Source organism: Spizellomyces punctatus, assembly GCF_000182565.1.
Source record: "Spizellomyces punctatus DAOM BR117 chromosome Unknown supercont1.4, whole genome shotgun sequence".
Lineage (NCBI taxonomy): Eukaryota > Fungi > Chytridiomycota > Chytridiomycetes > Spizellomycetales > Spizellomycetaceae > Spizellomyces > Spizellomyces punctatus.
The window spans coordinates 542,277-567,612 of NW_015971540.1; the positions used below are offsets into that span (position 1 = coordinate 542,277).

Genomic DNA, 25,336 nt, shown 5'->3' on the forward strand with positions numbered 1-25,336 from the left:
TATTAATAGATCCGTGGATAATGTTCCAGCCACTGAGCCAAGTTTGAGCGGGGAGCCATAGAGATTCAGACATGAAGGGCGAGTGTTCGCCAACTAGATAGACATCCGATTCGCCGAGTCAAGGATCTGACTATAGTGGACAGATGGTTCCAAGTACTTTTGCATATGCCATGCATTATTCATCTGATAAATCAAAGGTGGTGCATCAGGACACAAGGTCCAGTACAAGCTGTAGGGAAGTGATATGTTCCTCATCCTCGGGGAGATACACAAGGATTCATTCGTTCTTGTTGGTGTTTGCCTGAACGATCCACCCAATATTGATTCAATAATGAAGGCTCGAACTTGGCCCTTTGGCCCCTAGCATACCGGGAATACGCAAGAGAGGATTTTAATTTGGCGACATGCGCTCAGCGTTGTAGCAGACTCGATAATGTCTCAGATGCGTTCTGCGGAATGTGATATGTCACATTGGGGCCGCACATACTTTACAAGGAATCTACATTAGCCGAACCAAGGCGGTTTTTGGAGGGCATCTGTTGGACATGAACCATGTTCTAGAATAAAAATGGGACCCGAAAGTGCTAGTGTGTTGACAAGATCAAAAACCATTCAACTTCCAGCAAGAGTCGGCTAGTTGATGGTCCATACAAGACTCCACATACGCCAATAGCATGTCTCAAAGTGTCGCCAATTCTTGACTATATCTGGGCAAGGTGTGTTTTTTCAATTGCAGCGCTTTATGTTGTGTCAAAAAGGAATATCCCAATCCATAGAATCAGTCCAACTGGCAAATGCTTGAATCCTTGAGGCCTCGTCAGTCCTTGGAGACGCGCATCTCCAGAAAACAATTTCCGTCCCAAAACCTCTCAAAAGTCTGCTTTTCCATCCCATGTTTTTAAAGCCTTTGAAGGGACCAGAGTTTACATGTCCCACCCCTTCCTCCCATTCCCCTTCATCTGTCCCAATAGTTACATTGAAACCTTGCACACCTTTATCCAGACCCACAAGTGGTTATCCGAGTTTTATGCCATCGCCTTCATAACCACCGACTACTGGAACACGGGACCAATACCTCCGCAATGGAAGATATTGGAATGGGAGAACGATGATACATTATGCCGGGTTGCTAGTGAAGGTTTTATCAAGGTGAAGTGAGTATTATCGGGTCGGTGGTTTGGATCGTAATTGACGTATTGAATGTGTACAGGATGAGTGGCCAGAGAGCTTGAAACAGTTTGTGCTGGAGGCCAGTAGATTGGGAATGAAGCGGGATGCAAGGAATTTTGAAGATGTTGAATGTAAGTTGATGGCTGCTCATTGTTTCCGGTCCGGTTTAAATGACAGTTTCCAGTTGCAGACATATCTCCAAGGGTGAGGGCTCATATGCGATATAGATCAGCGGAGCAAAGTCGAATTCCTTTGCTCACGTATCTGAGACTTTTCAGATTGCAGTTGGAATGAACACAAAGAAAGTTAAAGAGGTATGCCTGCCTATTACCAGCCCAGATTATGGTACTCAAGCACCCCCACCTGCTAGACAGGTCCGCTAGCCTCCATCATCAGAACGCTGTCGCAAACTCAGCATATATCGCATATTCTCGACCTTGGTGCTGGGCAAGGCTATCTCTCATCCGTCCTCGCCTACCAATACAACCTAAATGTGCTCGCCATTGATGGGTCGTCGTCACAAATAGCAGGAGGACGCCGTCGTGCAGAAAATATCAAAAAGAGGATTGGAGATGGTCAAGGCCGTTTGGTGTTCCTGGAGAGGAGTGTACAGGAAGAAGAGGATTTGGAGAGGTTCATGGGAGTGGGCACCAATTGCTTTGGGGAAGGACGGTGGGGCATATGTGGGTTGCGTAAGTTTGAACTCTATTGAAACACAATTGCTCAAGTTGGCTGGTCGTTGACTCTTGGTGGTCGGCCCCTAGATACATGCGGAGATCTCGCCTCAACAACAATACGAGGGTTCCTCACCAGCCGTGCGAGTGTCCTGGTAAGCACTTATCACTGCGTCCCTTTCTGTGCATAGGCACTAGATCTTACTGTGCTATCAAGGTGAATGTCGGATGCTGTTATAACAAACTTACGGAAAAAGGTCACAGTCAGTTTTTGTTCCCAACGTTCTTGTTCTGTACCTGATATTTCTTGCATCACTAGGGTTTCCAATGAGCCAACACTACAAGTCCCGTAACTGGACCCTCTCGGCCAATCTTTTGATGGTGGCTTGGTACGTCTACTTCTAGCTTCTGCGTATCAATATTATATATTAAAGACACCCTAGCCAAGCACCCAGCCGGTGGACAACAACAAGTACTACCAAGATGTCTTTTAACAACCTCTACTATCGCGCTCTCCTCCAAGACATCCTCGTATCCAACAACTACCCTACGATAACATCTCTCAGATCTCTCCCGCAATCCGCATTTACGGATTTTGAAACGTACATCCGAACGGCACTCAACCGCCTCCAGCTTCCTATGCCTTCAACGCCCCTCCAAGTATACCTGGCAAAACATCAAAATGCCAGACGCCAAATTGCTGCACTGTGGACGTTGCGTGCTCTCATCGCGGATGTGGTGGAGTCCTTTATATTGATGGACAGATGGAGTTTTGGGAGGGAATTGGATGGTGTGAAGGTTTTTTTGGAGCCAGTTGTGGATCCTGTTGTAAGCCCAAGGAATATGGCGATCGTTTTTATCAATGAAAGAAAACAGCAAGAGTGAATAGAAACTAAAGCAGAATGGCGAGGCGTCATTCGCGTAAGATCTCGCTCCCGCATCTGATCTGGTCAATGTTTATGCTAGGTGTCTTTTTGATGCCGGAAAGTAACAGTTTATGAAGACCATGTGTAATTTAACTTGTCAAAACTCTTTGGCGTACTGCCTTTGACTTGCAAGACTGGCAGACCGACATGGCCACCTGTATGCGCATGGTCCAGTCATGCTTAACCTGGCCAATCAACGTCATTTTGCGGAAGATTCCAAAGTCATGTCCGCCATGAACAATGGTGAGACCCAGAGGTCAACCCTGTGCAGTGATGGAAAATCCAACAAGATTCCGAAACCTATGATGATCGGTATGAAATTAATGTTGGTCGCTGCATGTCTACATGGTGAGAGGAGTCTTGAGATAATAGCTTGGACTGCGAAGATATTCGGACTATGACCGACACTAATGATCGGCAAGGTGGAAACAAAGGCTGAAGCTGCAACTTCAGAGAGGGGTTCCTGCTTGCAAGTTGGTAAAGATCATGATCCTCGTTCTTTTACTTCCGCTCCTGACTGTCTTTCGCCAGATCCTTACGCGAGGACTGTTGTGGAGAGTGCAGTGGTGTGTATGTCTACCATTATATGGAGCCCTTGAATACCTTGCCTGGGGAAAAAAAGATATCCATCTATTTGTAGAAGGTAGTTGGGCTCATCATGTGCGCATTTGCTTTCAGAAACGTATTTCCAACTACACCGAAGCCTAGTACCATGCGTTTCTTTCCTCTATTTACAACTCGTATCGAAGTGTTTAGCGATCAGACAGAGCAGACACATAACATTTGAATTTGATGTACAACTAGTATCGACTATTGCATCAGACCGATAACGGGAACACAGCAGAAACACTTGTCCGATGATAAACTCGATACTAGTTTTATTTAAATGACGAATATATGGTAGTCCACCCAGTTGCTGCGTGCCCCTGACAAAATCCGGGCAGTTTCTTCTATTAGGAGTTGTTGTGGTTGCTTTCTTTTACTCGCCATTTTATAGCTGTTGCTTTGGCGGGATTAAACCTGGTTAACGCCAATCCTTCTGTGGTTTTGCTATGTTTCTGGACCGTCTGATCGGTAAACACTTCGACTCGACTTGTAGTCCTTGGCATGTTTTGATATCTGCCTCATGTTTGCTGCCAGTCGGACCAACCCATCTTAATGCATATCGCACGGATATCCCCGGTAATTTCACCAGGCATTGGGCAGTGACCAAGACTTGCAAATCATCATGCTTGCATTGGCTGCTTGTAGAAAACCGTTCAACCGTTATTTGCAGTATGAGTATTCATCTAGTAGGCGCTGCGTTATTTCATTGCTCTAAACTCTGCCCGTTTTCATCGTTAGTGTATTGGCAATAACAAATGTCACAACACAATACACCAGGGAATAAACCAGCGATAACTGGTTCGGAAAAGCCAATTCCCTCCTTACAACCAACCAACTACGACTAGGCCCAATTACACTAGCAATACATTACGGTTGTTCTAACCGGGTAACTGAGCCCATCACCACAAGAGAAATCCTACTAGCCCTATGATTCCGAAATTCTCAGTCAGAGGATGTTTCAGATACTAAGGTAAACCAGAATAATTAGACTGGGAATACGCGTGGGAAAATACAAAGATAATGCATACCTGCGATTGTAGCAATATAGTAGTAGCAGCATTTGCAAGGGGTTATGTTGTCTTTGTAGTCGGGAGGGCGAGGTCCTCGGCACCACCACATATGCACTCTCATGATGGACTTGAGACTTGAGCGTTGGGCAAATGCTTTGAGTCGAGGGATAAAGAAACAAGAGGGAAGAAAGAAGAGGGGGGGTTTATATAGAAAAAAGAGGGGATAGATTGAGTCATGGAGCGTCATGCAGGTGGCAATTCGAATATTCCTCTCATAGATGGCCGCAAGGGATAGTAATTGCAATGCGTTCATGTTTTGTATTGGACCCGTCTTTTTGTTTATCTTCGTGATGTTCACAATAAATGTGGTTAATTCAACTGGCTGCAATGCTCCGTGGCAATTTTCCCACACACTATGTCACTTGAGTCGTTCGATCAGGGACAAAGCGCGCAACCTTAATGACACGGGCTGTGTCATTTCGCAGGGTTGGAGCACTTTCGCGCCCGTCATTTCGCATCTTGCGCAACCTTTTCACCTTACTTGCAGCATTCAATCTCAAACAATGGGCCTTGCGAGCAAACTCGCTGGTGGTGCTCGACCACTCGGCGGCGCTCCTCATGGCGGACAACCTTATGGTGCTCCTCCACCGACGCAAGCACCTTACGGAAGTCAACCACCCTACGGCGCTCCTCCTAATCAACCGTACGGTGCACCTCCGCCGAATCAAGCTCCTTATGGGGGTCAACCACCATACGGCGCTCCTCCGAATCAACCGTACGGCGCACCTCCGCCGAGTCAAGCTCCTTATGGTCCTCCTCCGAATCAGTCGTCTGGTGCTCCACCGTCGAACAAACCGCCATATGGAGCGTCACCAACTGGCCAGGCACCGCCATTCCAACAACCACCGTACGGAGCTCCTCCTGGCGGTCCCGCTCCACCTTTTGGTGGTGTCGGGATGAACCAAGCCGGCCCGTATGGTGGTCCTCCAGGTCCTTATGGAGGCCCTCCACAAAACGGGCCATACGGACCACCACAAGGATCGTTTCCAGGGGGCTTTGGACAAAGTGGTCCGCCCGGAAATGCACCGTGGGGAGCACAGGTATGCTGCAATGCCGAAAATATTCTTAAATTACCTCTTGAAAATTGAACCGGTCACAAGTCTGCTCCACCTTCAGGATATCCTGGAGCTGCTTATGGTGCTCCACCCCCAGGTGCGCCGTACGGTCAGGCTCAGCAAGGTCCACCAGGCCAATCCGGAGTGGTAGGATTGCAAGTGGAATAACATGTACAAACCGAAATATAACATTTGTATATCACAGGGGGGAATATCTCACGCCCAACCGCATCCGGCAGCAGCACAACGCTCCTTTCCTGTCATTGCGGCCAAACTAGACTACATTGTCAATACAAACCAGCTTCAAAACTTTTACCCTCCCCAGACTATTCAGCAGATCGCGGACCGAATCTCGAAAACAGTGGATTTTGATAGTTTGACTGCACACTGGAAATTACAAACGTCGGAACTGGCTTATGATTTGGCGAGTTTAGCGCTATATGACATTGTGATTTATTCGTGAGTTCCGTGATTTGCCTTTTTGTTATGTTTTTGGAGATACCAAACTTTCTCCTTGATCGTAGGGACGATTCTGGATCAATGAGCGCAGCCGAGAATGGAGAACGAATCGATGATCTCAATCTCATCGTCTCCAAAGTTGCAGAAATTGCATCGCTATTTGACCAGGACGGCATTGTGAGTAATATCTCGGTGACCTCTCGCTAGTATCTATTAATAAAAGTTTTATTGCAGACGGTCCGATTCATGAACTCTGAGCAACAAGGCAACAACCTTCGTTCTGAAGCTGAAGCCACCGCCCTCATCCGCTCCATACGCTATATGGGGGTGACACCTCTCGGCTCACAGCTCGATGCCAAAGTTATCCAGCCGTTGGTGATTGGGCCTGCCCGATCGAACAGTCTTCAAAAGCCCGTATTGGTGATTACCATTACCGATGGTGAACCGGTTGGTGAACCAAGAGATAAAGTCCAAACCGTAATTGCCGGGGCGAAGCAGGCCCTCACGTCTACTCGTTACGGAGGTGGTGCCGCTGCATTTCAATTCGCACAAGTGGGTAAAGATCAGGGGGCTCAAAGGTTTTTGGCCACTCTTGACAATGACCCCAACATTGGACGCATGGTGGATTGCACATCTTATTTTGAGCTGGAGCAGATGGAGATGGCGAAGAAAGGCGTGAATCTAACACCAGAGATGTGGTTAGTGAAGTTGATGGTTGGATCGATTGATCGTACGTATGATGAGCAGGATTAGTCGATTGGTAGGATGCGCCTATATTCAGATAAGGTAGGGGGGGAGGGGGGTATGAGGGATAATTTTTACTTCACTACTGGTGCTGTTTAGTGCGAATCCTTAGTTAACGGGAGGCCAGTGATATTTCCCGCACAGGGCTTATGTTTAGTTCTTCCCATTATGTATTTTGACAAGAGTTATAATCCAAACCATGCTGGTTGCAGTATGTCCGGTAGGATGCTGTGGCAACGATGTTTGTAATGCTTCATGTTTTCCAGCAGAAGTACAGCCGGGTAAGTGAGGTTGTCGATTAGAATTGGAATCTGCAACTACGTTTGTCCCGTAGCCAACTATGCGGTGCTGTTCGCGTTCCTCAATAGGTTCACTGATCCGCCAGAAACAGTAGATCGACCATTTCTTCCAGCATACGAAGATTTACCACTTTGCAGATACTAATTATAGTATTGAGTGTGCGTTTAGAATGAATGCGGCGCTCATGGTTAGCTTCCTCGAGTCCTTAATGAGAATTATCCTAACGTGTAATTCGTAGATACAAATGTCATGACGGGCAAGGTGTTTTACAGCACCACTCTTCGGTTTAAGACTACTGGAAACAGTCGGTTATCACAGGCAATTCCTGCTAAATGCAGCAAAAGTGTTGATCTCTCAAAAGTATCAAACAACACAACAAGTTTAGAATGGGCTGTGATATCTTGAGTGCACGATCGGCTTACCTAACGGATGAGTAATCAAGTTCACAATTTTTTTGGATTACGTCGCGTTCAACTGGCAGCTACCAACTCCGATATCTCCAAAGAATTGCTCACATTGGTTGGAACTGACTCTAGACGGCAGCACCAGAAGGTCCCAGTTGACGACAACATAATTACGAAGCGGCCCCTCCCGTCTACTGCTCTGCCAGACAGTAATAATGGGCAAACAGCGCCCACGTTACAATGAGAGGGCACGAGCTTCGTCTCACTTGGCAAAGACAGCCAAACCACATCCCCATGCTCGAGACGGAGGCTTGAAAAAGAAGCGAAAGAGTGCTACTGAACCCGCGGCGATATCTGAAGCGTCTAGCGTCACTCTCATAACAGAAACCTCTACTAGCAGTATCACAAACGAAGACAATGTCGAGTATTCTGCCTCCAAGACGGACGTTCCTATTGTGCTCGTTCCAGGAGAGAAGGGGCCATCGGGAGAGGAAGACAAGAAAACACTAGACCTGAGCTTGCTAGAAGAGGAGCCAACCGGAAAATTAACGTCCAAAAAGCGAAAAAGATTGGAAAAGTTTATCGAGAAGCAATTGAAGAAGGAGGAGAGAGTAAAGCTACTGCAAAAGTTGAGCGAGCAAAGCTTTTCGTCGGAGCTTTTACGGTCGAGTAAGGCTCTAGGACAGAATGTAAGCTTGAAGCTCTTGGATTGGTGTCTGAGGTTCAATGACGCAGTGACCAATATCTGACGTATTTACATGTTCATAACAGAAATTGACTGCTCGTGAAAAACTGCGGCAAGCGCTCCTAGAAGAGCGTGCTGGAATCTCTCGTTCGGATTTAGGGGTGCGCCTTCTCGTAGAAAAGGACTTTGACGATGAGGCGGATGCGGCATTGGACGGAGTAGCAGCAGATGTAGTAGATAGCAAGAAGGACACAGTCCTGGCTGTAAACGATAAAGCTAGCCACGGCCAGACAAGCGCGGTAGATGTCCCACTTGCCAGAGAACAACCGGAACCGCTTGGAATAGTGTCGCGAGCGTTTGGAAAAGTCCCACCGGCACCAGCGTCCGTGGAAGTTTTTGAGGAATATGGAGGTGCTACGAAAAAAGATGAAGAAAATCCCTCCGCTGGATTTGGAGCTGCGCTGAAAAGTTCTCAAAGCACTGCCGTACTAAGCTTTGGAGCCGCATTGAAGAGAAAAGCTCCGGAAGATGGTGTAGAAGGTGAGCAACCTGAGCTGACGATACCCAAGCGGAAAAAGAAAAAGCAAAAGAAAAAAGCCGTGCCGGTCAATAAAGAGCCACATGGTAGCGATTCGGAAGGCGAAGAAGTAAACCACACAGAGGAGGAAGGCGCTGGTGGTGCGAAAAAGGATATCTGGGCGGCAGACGTGGTGGTGGGCGAACATTTGAACTCTACAAAGTTGAATGGCTCAACACAAAAGCAGCCTATTAGTGCAACTACTTCCAACACCCCTAAAACAACCTCTAAGCAGCAAGAAGCACCAAACACTTCGTCCAAGCCAATATTTCATGTCCCGGTCGATCGCCCCGAGTCTGTACAGCTTACCCGTATCTCGCTTCCTGTTGTGATGGAGGAACAGCCTATTATGGAAGCTATCCTTAACCATGACGTGACAATCCTCTGTGGTGAAACCGGTTCCGGAAAGACAACGCAAGTACCGCAATTTCTCTATGAAGCCGGGTTCGGTGACCCAACGCATCCACAATTCCCTGGCATGGTCGGTGTGACACAACCTCGGCGAGTAGCAGCTGTTTCAATGGCCCGGCGTGTTGCCGATGAGATGGCCTTGAAGAATGGAGAAGTGGCTTATCAGATTCGATATGATAAAGGATCTACGGGTCGTAATACACGGATCAAGTTTATGACAGATGGTATCCTGCTAAGAGAGCTTAGTGTCGCTGCTGGAGGGGAAACACAATCTAAGAAGAAAGCGGCAGATGGACCAGCGGATCTCCTTCTATCAAAGTACTCGTGTATCATTATTGATGAGGCCCACGAGCGAACAGTTGGGACGGATGTGCTGATAGGGTGGTTGACACGCATCGCTGCTCTACGAAATTCGGGGAAGGTGGCAGGTGTCAAGCCATTGAAACTAGTCATTATGTCTGCAACCCTTCGAGTCGAGGATTTTACCATGAATCAGACGTTGTTTGCAGCAAATGACAAACCACCCGTGGTAAAAGTGGATGGACGACAACACAAGGTATTGTCCTATTACATATTGACCCGCAAACCATTTTTTGCATGGGGCTGACGATTACCCCTACACCCCAGGTGGTGATTCACTATAATAAACGTACCCCCGAACTCGATTATGTTACTGAAGCATTCAAAAAAGTTTCCAAAATCCATAATCAACTCCCACAAGGCGGCATTCTTGTCTTTTTAACCGGTCAACAAGAAATCCAAGTACTTGTCCGTAAATTACGAAAAGCATTTCCTCTCCATAAGCCAAAGGAGGTTGAACGAAATAGACTGGAGGAGACGTTCGCAGAGAAGGGTACCAAGGGAAATGCAAACATGTTTGATGAAGCGGATGGAGATGTAGACATGGAAACGGGGCCGGATGATTACAACGAAGGCGAGAGTGATGTCGAAAATATGGACGAGGATGACGAAGAAGAGGAGGTTGAAATTCTTGGGGGACTGAGTGATGACGAGAATGAACCTGAACCGCTCATTACTCCAAGAAAGTTTGGGGAGCAAGCTGCACCATTGCATGTGTTACCCCTGTATTCACTGCTGCCAACGGCGGCTCAGATGAGAGTGTTTGAGGCACCCCCGGCTGGGTCGCGGCTTGTTGTTATTGCTACCAACGTCGCGGAAACGTCCTTAACCATTCCCGGAATCAAGTATGTAGTAGATTGTGGGAAAGTGAAAGAGGTAGGGCACACCCTCGGTTTGTAGTATGTGGGTTCACTTCTAATCTAATGGTGACTTTCAGCGCCGGTACGATGCAAATTCTGGAGTGCAAACATACCAAATATGTTGGACATCTCGTGCCTCAGCTGACCAAAGAGCTGGGCGAGCAGGACGTGTTGGCCCAGGCCATTGCTACCGTCTCTTCAGCTCGGCAGTCTTCAACGATTACTTTGAACAATTCTCTCAACCTGAAATCCTTCGGGTCCCAATTGAAGGCGTGGTCCTGCAAATGAAGAGCATGGGAATAAACAACGTCGTCGGTTTTCCTTTCCCGACCCCACCAGGCAAAGAGAATCTCAAGGCTGCTGAGAAGCTATTGTTGCATCTAGGAGCAGTTGACACTGACTCGAATATTTTAAAGATAACTGAACTTGGCAAATTGATGGCAAAGTTCCCAGTTTCGCCACGGTTCGCAAAGATGATCATTGTCGCTGCTTCTCAAACCGAGAATATCTTACCCTATGTCATCGCGATTGTGTCTGGGCTCTCCGTAGGTGACCCGTTCATCAGGGACGAGGATATTGTTGGGAAAGAGCAAGAAGAAAGCGATGAAGATGATGACGATGCAGAGGAGGAGAAGGAACGCCGCTCAAAGAAACGATCTGCATTTTGGAAGACAATGGCAACATTTTCCGGGAACCCACCGACGTCTGACGCGCTTCGACTTCTCACTGCCATTGGTGCTCACACAGCCGAATATTCCCGATCCACCTCCCTCGCCGAAAAGTTTTGTGAAAAGCACTTTCTTCGTCCAAAGGCAATGGACGAAATGCGTAAATTGCGCGGCCAATTGACCAATCTCGTCAAGATGGCTTTGGGGGATAATGGTCGTTACCCATCTGTGCGGGATTTATGTGTGGATCCACGATTGCCGCCTCCTAATCCTCGACAGGCGGCTGCAATCCGACAGGTGTTATTGTCAGGATTTGCGGACAGGGTTGCTAGGCTTGACGATGAGGCCAGCAAGGGCTGGGGCGGCAAAAAGTGTGTTCCTGTGTACCGCACAATGTGGGGAGGAAAAAATGAGGTGTGCCAGATTCACCCATCAAGCTGTCTCCATCGGGAACGGCCAGCGCCACGGTACGTGATTTACGACGAGCTTATTGGGAAGGAAGAGAAGATCTCTGCCGACAACGCCGGAGTGATTTCAATGCGTGCAAATGCGAACGTGACAGCTCCGGACGGTACCTCAATCAAAAAGCATTGGTTGAAAGGCGTTTCCTCGATTGAAGATATATGGATATCCGTGGTGGCTCCTCGCCATCTTTGTCGAATGGGCAAGGTGATGGAGCAACCTGAGCCACGGTATGACGGTGCCATGGACAAAATTGTAGGATACTGTATTCCAAACTTTGGGCCAAAAATGTGGGATTTACCTCCTCGGGAAATGGAATTACCAAGGTTGGAGGACAGATGCAAGTGGTTTGCACGCAGCTTGATGGAGGGGAAGGTCGTCCTCATGGAGCAAAAGGGGAAGAGTAAACGGAAGGGCAAGCGAATGAATGGGGGACAAGAAACAAGAGAAGTTTTTGCAAAACTGGCTCCATTTGTTACGACAAAGACTGTCACAATAACAAAGAGCTGGGGAAAGAGCCAAACGAAGGTTGGGAACTTGGTTGATACGATGGTGACGGCCGGTATTGATTCCAAAGCAAAGTTGATTTCCCAATGGTACGTCCTTCACCTACTGTAGTTTCATGCATATTGTTTAGTTCTAACCCACCTCTACCCACAGGCGCCAAAACCGCACCTTTTTGCTGACCCAATACCTTGCTTTCATCCCCGACGACTTTCATGCATGCCTTTCCCAAAATTGGCCACCTGCTGTCTTATACAACCGAGATGAGGACGACGCAGCTAGTGATGCCATTAGAATAGGCGAGTTGCTACGTGGGGTTGAAGAGATTTGTGCGGTTGCTAGAGGACGTAGGGATGAGAGAGATTTTGGGAGAGCCGAGAGTGAGAGTGAAGGAGATAGCGATTTTTAGAATGGAAGTATTTATATGTGTATAGGTTGTATTTAGCATATAGCTTTTTCCTTAATTCTGATACATGATTGTCTGACAAACATCTCAGAAATTTCTGGCTAGGGATAATTCTTTTGTTTTTCTGGGGGGCTGTTTCTGCTGGCATAGAAGCCGTCAGGCAACTTTCTAGTTCAAATTCTCAAGCACTGTATTTTTGATTGAAAACGCTGCACAGCTGGCACCGACAGTTGCCGATAGGCGCCTGATCATATTGGCTTTTAGCTTCAAATGAAGGGTTAAAGGTTTGTGCATCAACTTAATGTTCAGAAAACATATTGTTTCATGTGTGGACAGAGAACCGTTTCTACGAAACACCCGAGAGCAAATGTTTTGCGTCCGTTACCGCTCAAAAATGTGAGGCCTGCCAACCCTTTGATCCAAATCCCATTACGTGTAAATAACGCTCCTGCTTCTCTTGCACGGGATATAAAGGGTTGTAGCAAGACCCGTTGTGTGGACAAGAAAGAGAGAATCACAAAACAGTTCCTTGACAAATGATCGTTTGTAGATATATTCCAAAAAGGAAGAACCCAAAAAGGCCTGCGAGGAACAGCTAGCGTAACATAGCATCTCCTTGTCAGACAAACGTAATCGCAGACTCTTTCCATGAACTTTGACATGCCTAGTACGTTACAAGCATTCGCTTTACCAGTAAGACTTCAGGACGGATTTCACACCCTTGACCAAATTCTATGCAACTTATCAGGACGATGTGATACTCCTACGCAGGTGATGCCGATCGCATGCTTTCTTTATCCTCAGAGAAAGTGCTTCGCTCTCTGTTGGGAGGCGGTTGCTCGAGACCATTGACAATAGGGCACATGGCCCACAGAGTGGAAAGCAGAAGACGTACTTGAGACTCTCAGGGTATCAGCTGAGGACAACAGGAATCAACGATATCAATCCATTGTTTGCTCAGAGGGTTTCCTCATTACCTGATATGTTTTGATCGCTGCGAGGAGTTTGGATGTCAAGAGGGTAAGGCACCGTGGCCAAATGGATTTCTTGGTTGAAAACGTCCCAATTCGAAACAAAATGCGGGAAACAAAAGGCCATTGACTATCCATTTCAAAGAAGTATTTAAAGAACAAGCGCCGTCTGCATTAAGTACAAATTTATTGAAAATGCCAAGGATGGAATTCTCGCGCTTCAAAAATACACATTCTCGGACCAACACGTATCCTCACCACACTTAAAGGTGCCCTCTGCATTCCCATTTCGTAAAGAAACGAGCCCCCGGCTTGGGACGGGTTCAGCTGCATTACACCTCCACCGTTGAGAGAAAACTCACAACGGCCAAAGTGCTCCCGAGAGTCGTTTTTGAACGCCCAAAAACGACTACCAATTCGATCGCCCAAACGTACAATGCATGGCGCCACAGATTCGCCCAGCCGCTAGGCCACTGCGCTGTGAACTTGCTACCATATTGCACGATTGAGTACCGAAGCCCCTCAGCGTGGCCCCACAGATTCGCCCAGCCGCTAGGCCACCGCGCTGTGTAGTTTCTACCACGTCCTCTTCGGGCGGGAATACGGCGCCACAGATTCGCCCAGCCGCTAGGCCACTGCGCTGTGAACTTGCTACCATATTGCACGATTGAGTACCGAAGCCCCTCAGCGTGGCCCCACAGATTCGCCCAGCCGCTAGGCCACCGCGCTGTGTAGTTTCTACCACGTCCTCTTCGGGCGGGAATACGGCGCCACAGATTCGCCCAGCCGCTAGGCCACTGCGCTGTGAACTTGCTACCGTATCGCGCGAATGGGTGTCGATCCCCTCAGTGTGGCCCCACAGATTCGCCCAGCCGCTAGGCCAACGCGCTGTGTGGTTGCTACCACCTTCGGGAATGACACCGGAATACGGCGCCACAGATTCGCCCAGCCGCTAGGCCACCGCGCTGTGTAGTTTCTACCACGTCCTCTTCGGGAAGGAGACCATACTTACCTGGAGGATGGAAAGTCGGGGGACTCCAACGATCACGGCCCGAAGGGGTCCTCCGCTCCACGAGCAGCGCCTGGGCTTTCCGGTTGGCTAACCTGAGAAAGCCAACCTTGAACCTTGGCGGTGGTATCGAGGACCGGATCTTTCCCTCCGGCGCCATGAAGCCGAGCCCTCTTGTGTCGGCGCTTGGATGACCGCGCCGACCGCCCCGACCGCGACGACCTCTTGGACGATCTGTCGTCGTCCTCGCTCTCGTCATCCTCCCCTCCCTCCTCGGGATCAGGGCCGGGCATGTCGTCGCCATCAACATCGAGACCTTGCAGGTCTTGCCACTTGATGGGCGCCAGAAGGTCGAAGAGTCGTAACCCTTCCTCCCTCACGGCTACCATCAGAGACATGAGACACAGCACGTCTCGACCATTAAGGATCGAGTAGTCTCCGACGTGATAGGCTATGTACTGCAGAAGAAGGCATTGGACGTTAATGCCGCACCGAATCGAGTGGGGAAAGAGCACAGAACTTACCATGCCTGTGCCCCGAACCTTTTTGTACCCCATCACGTACAGGCTGAGGTGATACCCCACGAGGGTGGTACCCACAACGGCAATATTCTGCCGCTCGAGCACCAATTCCCAAGCGTGCATGACAGCCCTAAGACCAGCAAGCAGCTGGTTCACGCACCCGAACTGCGCCGCTCTGTCCGATTTACGTTCTTGAACATAAAAGGGGAAGGGGACGCAGTCGGGATCGCCACATCGGGCTCGAAGCGGCAAAAGACTGTCGGCCAACAGCGTGTATGGGTTTTCTGGCTCCACAGGGGGGTCATCAGTACAATACCCAACGATGACGTCAGGTTTCGGCCTTGTAAGGCCAGCGATGCCCTCCGGCAAGGCCAGGATGTGGGTGTCCCTGTAGCAAGTTCAATGCGTGAATAACGGAAGCGACTCAATGCTAGAGTCAAAAGTTACTCACGACACATAAGCGAACACCTCGCCGTGATTCATCACGGACAAAAGGGCCGTCTTCAACGGCGCCCACTCGGCCTCGTGATTTCCTACAGCCGCCTGGATGAGCATCCTTATCACTCGTGCTCCAGTGAGGCTATTGACGTACCTTCGAGGCTGTCAGCTTTCCCGACCACCTGAAAAAGGTTGGCGCTAAGATGGTCTGAGACAACCGGGTTGTCTCCAAAATACTCCGGCGCTTTCCTTTCCAGCTAAATGAATCAATCCCAAAGTGGTCAGGCGCAAGTCCATGAGAGCGCCAGATTGTAAGTGCTCGTTGTACTTACGTTAGGTCGGGAGCCAGCTCTCAACACTTGGCGTGGTGCCAAGAGCCGATTCACGAGAGCCTCCACAACGGGAGACGGGGCGAAAACCTTCTGATGAGCCGGCAAGTCGGCGGTGTCATTAAAAAACCCTCGGCACAGCCGCATGCCGTTGGTGTTGATCTGCCGCCGATACTTGCGGCTATTCTTGCTATCAAAACAAGACATCATGCTTTAATGAACCAATTCAAAAGACGGCAACATTTTGCGGGAAATCTTACAAGGAGGCATTGGATTTGCTGGATTTCACAGAGTCAGACATCGCGAATAAAAAACAATAAGATGCAAATGCTCTAAAGTTCTATGGGAAAATTCAGAGCAACGAACCGGGGGGGAGGCAGGAGGGGGCGTCTTTTATATTCGTGTATATTGATTAGATAATCTACTCCTTTCCAATACGCTGATTGGCTGCCACACAGCGGTGTCTCTGCGTGTCTCTGATTATGTGATCACTCATGGGGATTTGGATTCCGCTCTAATAGCAGTTTATCATTCTGGATGCGAATCATCGGTAAATCATTGTTAAGTCTTAAAATGATAGATTTGGTATTGTGCTAAACGCCGTGGTAAAAGACCTTGTCGTCTTTAGGATGGACTTCCACTGTTGAACTTTTCATAGCTCTTGATGCGAATTATTTTTGGCATCTCTGATTATCCACTGCAACCATGCGATGCACCCTGACCATGTCAGTCAACTCGACCACCAACAGCCCTCTCACGTTCGAGTCTTCCACGCCCAAACAGCGGGCGCCCACGAACAAAAGGTCTGTCCGATTCGCTTCACTCAGGACTGGATGATGCAATAGGCCTACAAGGAGATACTGCATCGTTCTCTATCGAGATGGTTAGAAAGGCTTCAAGGACTGGTAAAAAGCTTTCTTCGCTGTTGCTTCATGATGTGACACCACTATTCATACCACCGACTACTTCAAAGTGCTGCCAAGGTGAGGAGGAAGCCGATTTACTGCCAAGTTCCCTTTCTCCTTCTTGGGTAGCAAGGTACCCACCACGGACATCTAACATACTACTCCCATATCTCATTGCCAGATTTGTCGGACCCTTTCGGATGTATTTGTGTACAGTGGGCACTCAACACTGGCTAAAGGGAGGGATGGAACAGAAGTACTTTTTGGAGAACCCGCTATGTGGACCTTCCAGTATGTACATAAGCAGTACCTTTTCAGCCTCGCCATGAGTCTTAGAGCCGCAGCGAGTTACTGTAAGAGTCATTTCAAACACAATTTTTTAACTTGCGCACCACGATAGTTTCTTCTACGACAATTCGCAGATTCAGAGGACCCATCATAACGAATATGCGGCAGGACCACTGTTCTGCCCCTTCGCGCTAAGCAACTCCCTATAAAGGTGCGCAACTTTCCGCCGAATGAACGTTCCTCTCAATACTTTTGCTCGTGCCCAGATCTGGCAAAGTAGCTGGACCGCAACTCGAACACAATGGGAATATCGCCTTTGCCAGATCGGTACATCCCACGTAGCAATGGCTTCCAAAACGATGGTAGGCTTCTTCTCCTCCCCTTTGATCTGCCCGTCGCTAGCAGTGGGAATCTTCATTCCCATGTTAAACCAGCGAGCCCAACATATCGGGGAAACTTATTTGCAGATTCACCACCAAAACGTCGGCGACAGCTTGATTAGGTGGGATATGTTCATGATGGGAGCGCAATAGATTTGCAAGCATTCTAGTGACGTGGACTCTCCCACCCGCGAATACACTCCCACGTCTGCAGCTATCCCGCACGGGGAGGACGGAAGGCAACAGGAAGATTGCTGAAGCCAGGCCTTTCGTCGCACTAAATGACAATGTGCCTCTTCTCCAGACCGCTAAGCAAAGGCTCGACTATCAAAAGTCCGTGTCCGCCTGCAGGCCATACTCTGCCCAAAACTCTGGAATCAATTGTCTACGAAGACTCCAAGAAGGCGACGGAGAGCGGGACAGAGTTGCTCACATCTGTATAGAGACCGCATGACTGTGCAGGTCAGGACGGTCACAGACATCTCTCCTATACATCAGATATTCTGGTTGCTCTAGCAACGTTTGGAAAAAATATGCAATTTTTCCATTCGCAATGCAAACAGGAATATGCGGAGAGTCTCAAAGGCGTGGCCGTTCTTCGTGCATGACCAGTGGGGTTGCCCGGCCATTGGTATGCTACAGCACCCCAGACTTCAAACTTAACATTAATGATGTTCATATACAATGAGAATCTAACTGGTGAATGCTTTCACATCAGCATTGGTGGTTTAGTGGCATAATTACCGCCTGCCACGCGGTAGACCCGAGTTCGATTCTCGGCCAATGCATTCTGTTGTCGGCCGGTTAATTTTTTCCTCCGCCAAGAATGGCGATCAACTTTAAAAGTTTGGTTCGAGGCAGATAAAAGGCGTTGGCTGCGCGATAGGTATCCCGGTCCAATATTACTGATATAATGCAAAAATATGTAAAACCAGTAGAAACTTTACAGATATCACCATGATCCCCTCCCATCAAAGCATAATATGAATACCACCCAAGTCGGTAACAAGCATACTCAACCCCCACTCTCCACTCTGTGTGTAAGGGCATCAAAGCGTGCCATCCAAGCCCTCATATCCTCATCGGTTTCAGCCCTCAGTAAAAGTGTTCTTCGTGCTCCAGGGTATAACCGTAAGACGTGCTTTCTCTTGGTGTAATCCGTCGCGGGTATTGCCAGTCCTGACGATCTTGTCAAGGGAATAGTTTGAAAATGCGGGCGCATAGTTGGAGACTGATAAAAAGTAAATATTAGCAGCTGTGGAGTTAGAAGAACATATTTAAATTCTAGGTACCTGACTATCTCCATTGCCGCTGATACTCGAGCGGCCAAGAATCCTGCTGGTGCGCGCCAATCTTGAGGCGGTGGATCCGCTTCGACTCCTATTTCCTCCACCAAATAATGATGTGGAGGATACGGATGAACCCCCCATACTCCGCCATATACTTTTCTTCCTTGTTTCTTTCGCGTCGGGAGGACCGGGAGGAATGGTTGGGCTCATTGGGCTTACTGTCTCCGCGGCTTTGGGAGAGTCTTCTCCTGGTGTCATGGGCGGTGTCGTGCGAGGTGCAGGACCCACCACACTCTCACGAGCGCTATCGTCATCTCCCCCACTGCTACTAAATGCGCTTGCTTGACTAGCCCTTCCTGCACGACTAGATCGTGAGAAACGACCCAATGTTATTGATTCTCGCTTTGTGCCGGCGGGTTCATTCGGATCATCAGAACCCCGCTCCCTTTCAAGGCCTTTTTCACATCGATAGAGTTCCAGTCGGGGCGGTTCAGCATAAAGGGCCGCCCAGACTTGCACCCACTTTCGAACAGGTGCTCGCAGACCTGTCTCGAGGAGTTCATCTTTCTTGTAGAGCTGACCCTCGTAGACAGGAAGGGCGCCAGCGGCGTGGTCTTGAGAAACTTGTTCTAAAATTGTGGTGCCTGTCTCGTGCCCAATAGATGGACTGTCCTTGCTTCCCGGACTGTCAGTTTTCTCAAAGTTGGTAGGCGTTCGTGCATCAACGTGTATTGGGGAAGCCGGCGTTATCATGAATGCTGGTGGGGATGGGGAATGTGGGTAGGAAGCTGAGATGGCAGTGATAGTATCAATGTCAACCGAGAGCCGGTCGTCTGCAGCGTCAACATTGTCGACATCGTCCATTAAAGAAGGCAACACGGTCACATAGGCTCCTTGGCTATCGGCATCGACACTGTCTGGCGAATTCATGTCAATGCTGCTCTCTGGTTTCTCCAGCACGGATCCCTGTTTCCACCTCTCTCTGTCATCAGATGTACCGGTAGATTGTTCATCAATACTTTGACGGTTCCATCGATCGATCCTGCTTGGTGTAGATTTTGAGCTACGGCCGCTCAGTGACCCGTCGGAATTTACCAATGCCCTTCCGGTCAGGCTTTCAATGACTGCATCACTACTAAACACCACATCATCACTTCCTGCCACTCGCCTGCTCGCGCATTCCGAACTACCGGTATCGTTCCCATGTTCATCACGACCCTCTTCTTCGTTGAGCTCATCCCAATCTCGCGATACCAGAAAGTCTGATATTGATCCCGTCGAAACCCTCGATGGTAAAGAATTTTGATCTGGCTCAACGGCGTCCTCGTGCCTCCCGTAGAGCATGACGGCCGATCCACTCTTTGTTCGACGATGACCTCTTGTGCCCGAAAGGGCACTTCGGGACGCCGGCATACCTGTGGTTCGCTCCCGACGAAGTCGGCGTGACCCTAGGCTGGATGGTTTTGGGGCAAATTCACGTCGATTAAGCTGGACATCGGACGAGTTTGACAATGGGTTTGCGCTGGCGGTGCTGACTGATAGATTATGTCTGTCCAGACCACTTGCGGTGCTTCCGCTCACCATTCGCTCGGTTTCAGCACCAATGTCGATGCTGAAGGCCCGTCGCCCGATCTTTTTGGACAGCGCTCCGCTGCCGTTTATTGCTGCCGTTGAGCCACCTATTTTGCCGGACCCGGCCAAGATGTCACCACTATTCGAGACCGATCCTTTACTCGTGTCCATGTCAAGCAAGCTCTGGGCAACAGGTGCAAACTTTCCAGATACACTGTGACCTCTGATCCTGCTCCGAATTCCCTGTTTCCCACCGGTAGGTCCCGTATTTGATCCTTGCGGACTGGTGGCCACCGCCCCTCGTTTCTCCACCAGACAGCTCCGACGATAATGGTCCTCCTCTATCCAACTTCGGTAGTCGGGATGGAACTTGACAGAGAGCACCGCCTCTTGAACGGCAGGAATAGGTTCGAAATTGTACACGCTTCCCTGCTGATAGCGAGCGATTTCGTCGAGAAGGGCATCAATCTGTATGTACACATAAAATGGGTACACTTGCAAGAATAAACCGAGTTTCAGACCTAAATGTAACCTCTCACCTGCATCTGCCGATCTGCTGCCTGATTAGCGCGACTAGGATCATTCTTTTCCTTCTTTAGACACTCGGACAGGAACGTTAGATCGCTCAACCATGTCCCTAAAGTATGGATGAGCATTGTAATGTCTCTCCATAAGCAACCTCAATCGTACCCAAATAAGGGACACAGGGCGGCTTGCACTCCGCTAATCGTCTCCTGTATGCTTCGCTGTTACTGAGAGGTGACATTAGATCACACATTTTATCAAATGTGGACCTCTGCCGGCGCCCTACAATCTGATTCCAGTATCTTAATCGGATATAGAGTAATGGCGGCGGTCGTTCTTTCCAGGCTTACCCCCCATGTTCTCGTCAATCGGTGCACCGGAGCCGATTGCAATCCCGCCGTAATACTTCGTAGTCCGTTGAAGTTGTTGATCTCCATCGAACACTGTATAACGGTAAATAACACATGTTTTCTCCTTTCTTGAAACATCAAAGGGAGCGTCTCACCTTGGCCACGCTAATAAAGTGAATCAGCAGGTTATATCGTCGTTGAATCTCTTCTGAGGCAACAATCTCTTCCGCAACCCATAATGCGACCTAATAATTGCGTTTTTTTGCGAGACATTCAACTTTCCTGAACATGCTGCGGCGATAGGGTCGCGAACGATACCTGATTGAAATGCTGCGTCGTTGCGGCAATAGCAGGTGCTCGAGTGTACTTTTCCGAACCTGTCCACGCTACAGAAGCCAGCTCCTCTCGAGGAATTGATCGGAAGTAATTGCTGTCCATGAGCGCCAACTGGCGCTGCTCAGAAAATCACATTATTTGCGGTGAGATTCTTGACATCCAAAGATTGCTCGAATATGGTCATACATACAGCAAGTTCTTTTGGCGCCACATCTAGAATGTCAAATACTGGCCCGTCGTACTTGCTAACCCCGGATGGCTACGGAATATGCTAGCCATCAGCCCTCGGAGCACAAGTCTCACCAAAATTCGAAATTTCCAAACTTTTAATCCTACCGTTCTAATATGCCGTATCGCTTTATCTTTTATCAATGAGCTTGTTGATGCGATTGTGGCAGGAATCTTTGCAGCTTTTGCACTAGATATACTGGCCAAACTTTGCAAAGACATTCGAACCCCCTCCCCTGGTAATCGACGTTTCGGCTGCGCTGTCCATGCACTAAGGTTTCCTGCGCTTGGACTCGCGTACATTGATGATCTTTGCCGTTTTCCAACGTCTGGAGGTGACATATCTTCTACGCTACGCCCAAAGGAGCTATCTACAGATGCCCGGCGAGGGATGAGATCCTCATCGTCATCAAACTCGTCATTGCCATTTGCCATTGCGGTTATGGAAGGACTAGATGCTCGCCGTGAGTTAGACATACACAATGTTGGGGTTGACGGTGATAGATGCTTTTGGTTCTCCCATTCCCTGGATTGCTGTGGGACGATAGGCTTATGTGGGGTTCCACTTCGTTGACTTTTCCCAGAATTTATAGAAGGCATGCTTTCATCCCTACATTTTCCCCCGCTGAACGCAAGGTTCCCGTCCGAAAAGTAGTCCCCAAGTCCATCTAGTGATTGCGCGACATTGTCAACGGACTCTGCAGTGATCGATTGACTTAGTGAGCGCGGCAGCTCGGTCGCCAGCCGCGCAACTCGAAATGGAGGCAAGGAAGGGCCCGTCCATGCACGCGGACGCGCGGATAAGGGAGCAGAGGTTGGTGATCTGACAGGGGCGTCATCGTACGAACCTCGTGGGGACCGGTATGAATGGAGAAGTCGTTGAGTTCCCGTTGGCAAGGGAGCTAATGGAGGGCGTGCGGTGGTGAGCTCGGTACTTTCAGATGCGGTGGGGGATGTGGTAAGGTTACTCTCGTCAGTCGCCTGGCGCGATCCACTGCGAGATCCAATTGAAAGGGTGCGGCGTTTGATGGATAAAGGAGGAGGAAGCGGCGGTGCCTTACTGTCCATTAAAATTGTCATATTCTATGAATCATCAGGATACATGTAAGGCAATATGAGACGGCATATCTCTTCTTTACTGACCTAGTCATGTCGCGCCAGACAGTGTCCCAGCGAATCGTAACGCGGAAGCCCGCAGCAGCGAAGAAAGAAAGAGCTTCAGCCAATATGAGAGAGAGTATCTGCTGTTTGCGCCGGCTTCTCATCCAAGATTTCATTCAGCAAATTCAGGTGCTCTCCTGCGGTGTGCTGCATCAAGCCGTCGACAACGCTACTCAACCCCGCCTTGGGATGCTCTCCAAGTCGGGAGGATTACATAATCAAACCGACCCAGGAATTCGGTTGAGTAAACCAGAATTAACAAGGCGCTTTTGCAGGCAGTTGCCATTTATCTCCGTCGATGACTTCTGGCATATTAAAGTGTCGTTTCCGCTGGAGGTTGGATTTTGCAAATGTATGGATGTTAGAAGCATATTTAGATGGATGCGAAACTGGAGAAGCTGCGATGTTGGCAACGACAGTCAAAAGATCCATTGGCAAGCACATAGCTTCAAAGGACAGACTTGCAATAACATGTTTCTCAAAAAGGCTGCGGTAAAACTCTTCATATTGCCATCCTTCATCGTCGGGATAAGCTGTCAAAAAGCCTTGATGATGGAGCGTGACGTGACGGGGAAAAAATCCGCAGGTGGAAAAACAGGCGTCACGATCTTATCCCACCCCTCGACGTTCGTTTAATAAATGATGCGATTGCTACGTTTTAGTTTATTGCAAAATGATGTATTCTTGTAGTCAGCGCTTTCGCTGTCACTTTACAGCTATGGGCCAGTCTCCCCTGACTTTACCTCCAGGTCTATATAAAGGGTGAGAATCACTTCTCCCCTCCTCGCAGTATTCAAGCTTCAAACTTTCGACTTTTTGCTTTACAATCTAACTCATTCTCACGAATCATGTCGTAAGTCTCATGTAAAGTTTTCACCAGAGAGTGCATGGAGCTGATCCGCGATAATTGATAAAGTTCTGGCCAATCTTACCACCCTACCGAACACGGCGGCGTCAAGAAGGACGGTAACCCCGACCGCCGTGTAAAAGGCGAGCACGTCTCCAGTGAGACTGAACCTGCGGATCGGACTCACTCTGCTGGGCAACAGCATAGCGACATTTATAAACCAACGTGCGTACATTATTAGGAGGTGGACTTGCATGATACTTTACTCATCTAGTGTATTGCGACAATTTAGTGAGCATGGGGGAGTCAAGAAAGATGGTACGCGCGACAGGCGTGTGAAGGACGAAAATGTCACCGAAGAGGATGCATAGTTACAAAATTAAAGAAAAAGCTTTGAAAATGTGTAAAACACCGCTGTGAAAATAAACACTATTCAACAGAGTAGCTTTTTTTGGAACACTTCTGTCCCTGTATACAGTCACCTTTGAATGGTAGAACCAGGTGCACAGCGCGAGCACATCCTCTTTATCGCGCCCCATCTCTCAGGAGAAGGCTTCGTTGGCAAGCCGCGTTCAAATATGACGAGGCCAGATGAATGATAGTCAATCTAGTCAACTTGCACCTTGAGTAAGCGCCCTGCAAGATGCATGTCTTCAAAGTTCGCTCCGTAGAATGATCGGCATTACTCTTATTTAGGGATTTGCTGTAAAACCTGCCCTCACCCGTCAAGCTTCAATCTTCAGCCTCAATGAAACTTGTCGTGAGTCCAAATTGACGTGGCTGTCAGGGCTGGTTTTAGGAATGTCCGAGTTGCTCACCTTCGCAAGACCGAAGAACTACGAAGTTTTTGAAATACATGTGTGATACGGTCATGAAAGTGACATGTTGCTCTATTATGCAGTTTTGACCTGATATCCCAGATTCCCGTAGCTACTACTACTGGTGTGCACCTCTTGACACAAGATTTGCCACCCGACATATAACGTCCTAGATAATGAGAGGCCGACGCTGGCGCACGTATCGCATGCCATTTGTCAGTATCTAGGTAGTGTCTGAATATACTACATAGCTCGGCAATAGGACATCCGAAGGAACTCCTTTCCTTCCCGAGACCCTCACCACAAAGCCTTCCGCCTAATTCTATCGATTCTCGTCTTTTTCTTCCCTAGTGGCAAATTCTCAAACTCTGTCTCCGCCTGCTTTTTGAGCATGTCCTTTCGGTCTTTGGGACATGGGGCGATTCGCATGATGAAGCCAGGATAAGAATTGTACTTTCTGGCAAGTTCCTGTACTGTCCACGTATCCGGATCCTCCTGTCGCAGTGTTCTAGCTTCCTCTATTTGTTGTTGAGTGAGCCATGATCGCTTGGGATATGTTCGAAGTCTTGGAGGAAGGTCCTTTTCACTGGATGGTTTGACGGGTGCGGCGTGTCTGTGGATTAAGGTACTTCCGTCGTCGAGAACCACACGCGGAGTATCCGTAGGGATATTCCATGTGTAGAAGGAGCGACACAGGAGGCTGTTATGCGACCGCACTATGGCCCGAGCAGCAGTCAACATTTTGAGCAAGAGGTTCACCAGCTCTTGCTTCCTTCGACATTTTTTGGTCACGGAGGAATGTCACATGTTGTGTAGCACGTGACTACGGGATATCGTCAACTTAATATTACAATGCGAACTCGTCCGGTATGGCATGTATGCATACGGAATAGAAGGATTCTTGCTTGCGATATAAACATCTCACACATAGAATGAAAGTAACTATGCCAGAAGACAGCAAACCGCACCTGGGGACGATCGTTGCCAAACTCTAGACCTCCGAGGTAAACTCACGTGCCTGATCAGGT

At 48.7% G+C, this 25,336-nt stretch overlaps 7 protein-coding genes and 1 non-coding gene across 8 annotated transcripts; 5 read left to right on the forward strand and 3 right to left on the reverse strand.

Moving 5' to 3' along the window:
- Nucleotides 1–927: 927 nt before the first annotated feature.
- Nucleotides 928–2,729, forward strand: SPPG_02611 (uncharacterized protein; the record flags this gene model as incomplete). The annotated part of the gene is made up of 9 exons (XM_016750894.1): nt 928–1,149; nt 1,211–1,301; nt 1,355–1,374; nt 1,449–1,484; nt 1,541–1,862; nt 1,935–1,999; nt 2,062–2,101; nt 2,164–2,233; nt 2,288–2,729. The coding sequence occupies 9 exons, from the start codon at nt 928–930 to the stop codon at nt 2,727–2,729; spliced, it is 1,308 nt and encodes a 435-aa protein (XP_016610155.1).
- Nucleotides 2,730–4,832: 2,103 nt separating this feature from the next.
- Nucleotides 4,833–6,904, forward strand: SPPG_02612 (uncharacterized protein). Its single transcript, XM_016750895.1, has 5 exons — nt 4,833–5,486; nt 5,547–5,648; nt 5,707–5,960; nt 6,026–6,137; nt 6,195–6,904. Exons 1-5 carry the CDS (start codon nt 4,950–4,952, stop codon nt 6,711–6,713), a joined length of 1,524 nt encoding a protein of 507 aa, XP_016610156.1. The 5' UTR covers nt 4,833–4,949; the 3' UTR covers nt 6,714–6,904.
- A 602-nt stretch (nt 6,905–7,506) lies between these two features.
- SPPG_02613 (uncharacterized protein) lies at nt 7,507–12,426 on the forward strand. Its single transcript, XM_016750896.1, has 5 exons — nt 7,507–8,097; nt 8,180–9,637; nt 9,709–10,317; nt 10,379–12,027; nt 12,092–12,426. The coding sequence occupies exons 1-5, from the start codon at nt 7,624–7,626 to the stop codon at nt 12,342–12,344; spliced, it is 4,443 nt and encodes a 1,480-aa protein (XP_016610157.1). The 5' UTR covers nt 7,507–7,623; the 3' UTR covers nt 12,345–12,426.
- Nucleotides 12,427–14,356: 1,930 nt separating this feature from the next.
- On the reverse strand, nt 14,357–15,967 carry SPPG_02614 (uncharacterized protein; the record flags this gene model as incomplete). Its single annotated transcript, XM_016750897.1, has 6 exons — nt 15,870–15,967; nt 15,613–15,799; nt 15,435–15,537; nt 15,294–15,375; nt 14,846–15,230; nt 14,357–14,779 (listed from the first exon to the last, which is right to left on the reverse strand). Exons 1-6 carry the CDS (start codon nt 15,908–15,910, stop codon nt 14,357–14,359), a joined length of 1,221 nt encoding a protein of 406 aa, XP_016610158.1. The 5' UTR covers nt 15,911–15,967.
- A 1,932-nt stretch (nt 15,968–17,899) lies between these two features.
- SPPG_10064 lies at nt 17,900–17,970 on the forward strand. The gene has a single exon. It is a non-coding gene; the product is annotated as a tRNA-Gly (tRNA).
- An 83-nt stretch (nt 17,971–18,053) lies between these two features.
- Nucleotides 18,054–22,866, reverse strand: SPPG_02615 (uncharacterized protein). Its single transcript, XM_016750898.1, has 10 exons — nt 22,626–22,866; nt 21,591–22,565; nt 21,445–21,513; nt 21,237–21,371; nt 21,074–21,163; nt 20,919–21,011; nt 20,734–20,857; nt 20,583–20,680; nt 18,475–20,511; nt 18,054–18,413 (listed from the first exon to the last, which is right to left on the reverse strand). The coding sequence occupies exons 2-10, from the start codon at nt 22,560–22,562 to the stop codon at nt 18,198–18,200; spliced, it is 3,834 nt and encodes a 1,277-aa protein (XP_016610159.1). The 5' UTR covers nt 22,563–22,565; nt 22,626–22,866; the 3' UTR covers nt 18,054–18,197.
- A 376-nt stretch (nt 22,867–23,242) lies between these two features.
- On the forward strand, nt 23,243–23,949 carry SPPG_09043 (uncharacterized protein). The gene is made up of 3 exons (XM_016757196.1): nt 23,243–23,496; nt 23,560–23,715; nt 23,783–23,949. Exons 1-3 carry the CDS (start codon nt 23,492–23,494, stop codon nt 23,859–23,861), a joined length of 240 nt encoding a protein of 79 aa, XP_016610160.1. The 5' UTR covers nt 23,243–23,491; the 3' UTR covers nt 23,862–23,949.
- A 181-nt stretch (nt 23,950–24,130) lies between these two features.
- SPPG_02616 (uncharacterized protein) lies at nt 24,131–25,066 on the reverse strand. Its single transcript, XM_016750899.1, has 2 exons — nt 24,309–25,066; nt 24,131–24,234 (listed from the first exon to the last, which is right to left on the reverse strand). Exon 1 carries the CDS (start codon nt 25,047–25,049, stop codon nt 24,606–24,608), a length of 444 nt encoding a protein of 147 aa, XP_016610161.1. The 5' UTR covers nt 25,050–25,066; the 3' UTR covers nt 24,131–24,234; nt 24,309–24,605.
- Between the last annotated feature and the right edge of the window lie 270 nt (nt 25,067–25,336).

What these genes read in the sequence shown, in the direction of transcription:
- SPPG_02612 (XM_016750895.1), top strand. Translation starts at nt 4,950, where the DNA reads ATGGGCCTTGCGAGCAAACTCGCTGGTGGTGCTCGACCACTCGGCGGC. An exon ending in ATGCACCGTGGGGAGCACAG is followed by an intron (nt 5,487 to 5,546) that starts GTATGCTGCAAT and finishes ACCGGTCACAAG; the next exon opens with TCTGCTCCACCTTCAGGATA. An exon ending in TATGACATTGTGATTTATTC is followed by an intron (nt 5,961 to 6,025) that starts GTGAGTTCCGTG and finishes CCTTGATCGTAG; the next exon opens with GGACGATTCTGGATCAATGA.
- SPPG_02613 (XM_016750896.1), top strand. Translation starts at nt 7,624, where the DNA reads ATGGGCAAACAGCGCCCACGTTACAATGAGAGGGCACGAGCTTCGTCT. An exon ending in ATTGTGGGAAAGTGAAAGAG is followed by an intron (nt 10,318 to 10,378) that starts GTAGGGCACACC and finishes GGTGACTTTCAG; the next exon opens with CGCCGGTACGATGCAAATTC. An exon ending in GCAAAGTTGATTTCCCAATG is followed by an intron (nt 12,028 to 12,091) that starts GTACGTCCTTCA and finishes CTCTACCCACAG; the next exon opens with GCGCCAAAACCGCACCTTTT.
- SPPG_02615 (XM_016750898.1), bottom strand. Translation starts at nt 22,562, where the DNA reads ATGACAATTTTAATGGACAGTAAGGCACCGCCGCTTCCTCCTCCTTTA. An exon ending in CGATACGGCATATTAGAACG is followed by an intron (nt 21,514 to 21,590) that starts GTAGGATTAAAA and finishes CATATTCCGTAG; the next exon opens with CCATCCGGGGTTAGCAAGTA. An exon ending in ACTTTATTAGCGTGGCCAAG is followed by an intron (nt 21,012 to 21,073) that starts GTGAGACGCTCC and finishes ACCGTTATACAG; the next exon opens with TGTTCGATGGAGATCAACAA.
- SPPG_09043 (XM_016757196.1), top strand. An exon ending in AGCGACATTTATAAACCAAC is followed by an intron (nt 23,716 to 23,782) that starts GTGCGTACATTA and finishes GCGACAATTTAG; the next exon opens with TGAGCATGGGGGAGTCAAGA.
- SPPG_02616 (XM_016750899.1), bottom strand. Translation starts at nt 25,049, where the DNA reads ATGTTGACTGCTGCTCGGGCCATAGTGCGGTCGCATAACAGCCTCCTG.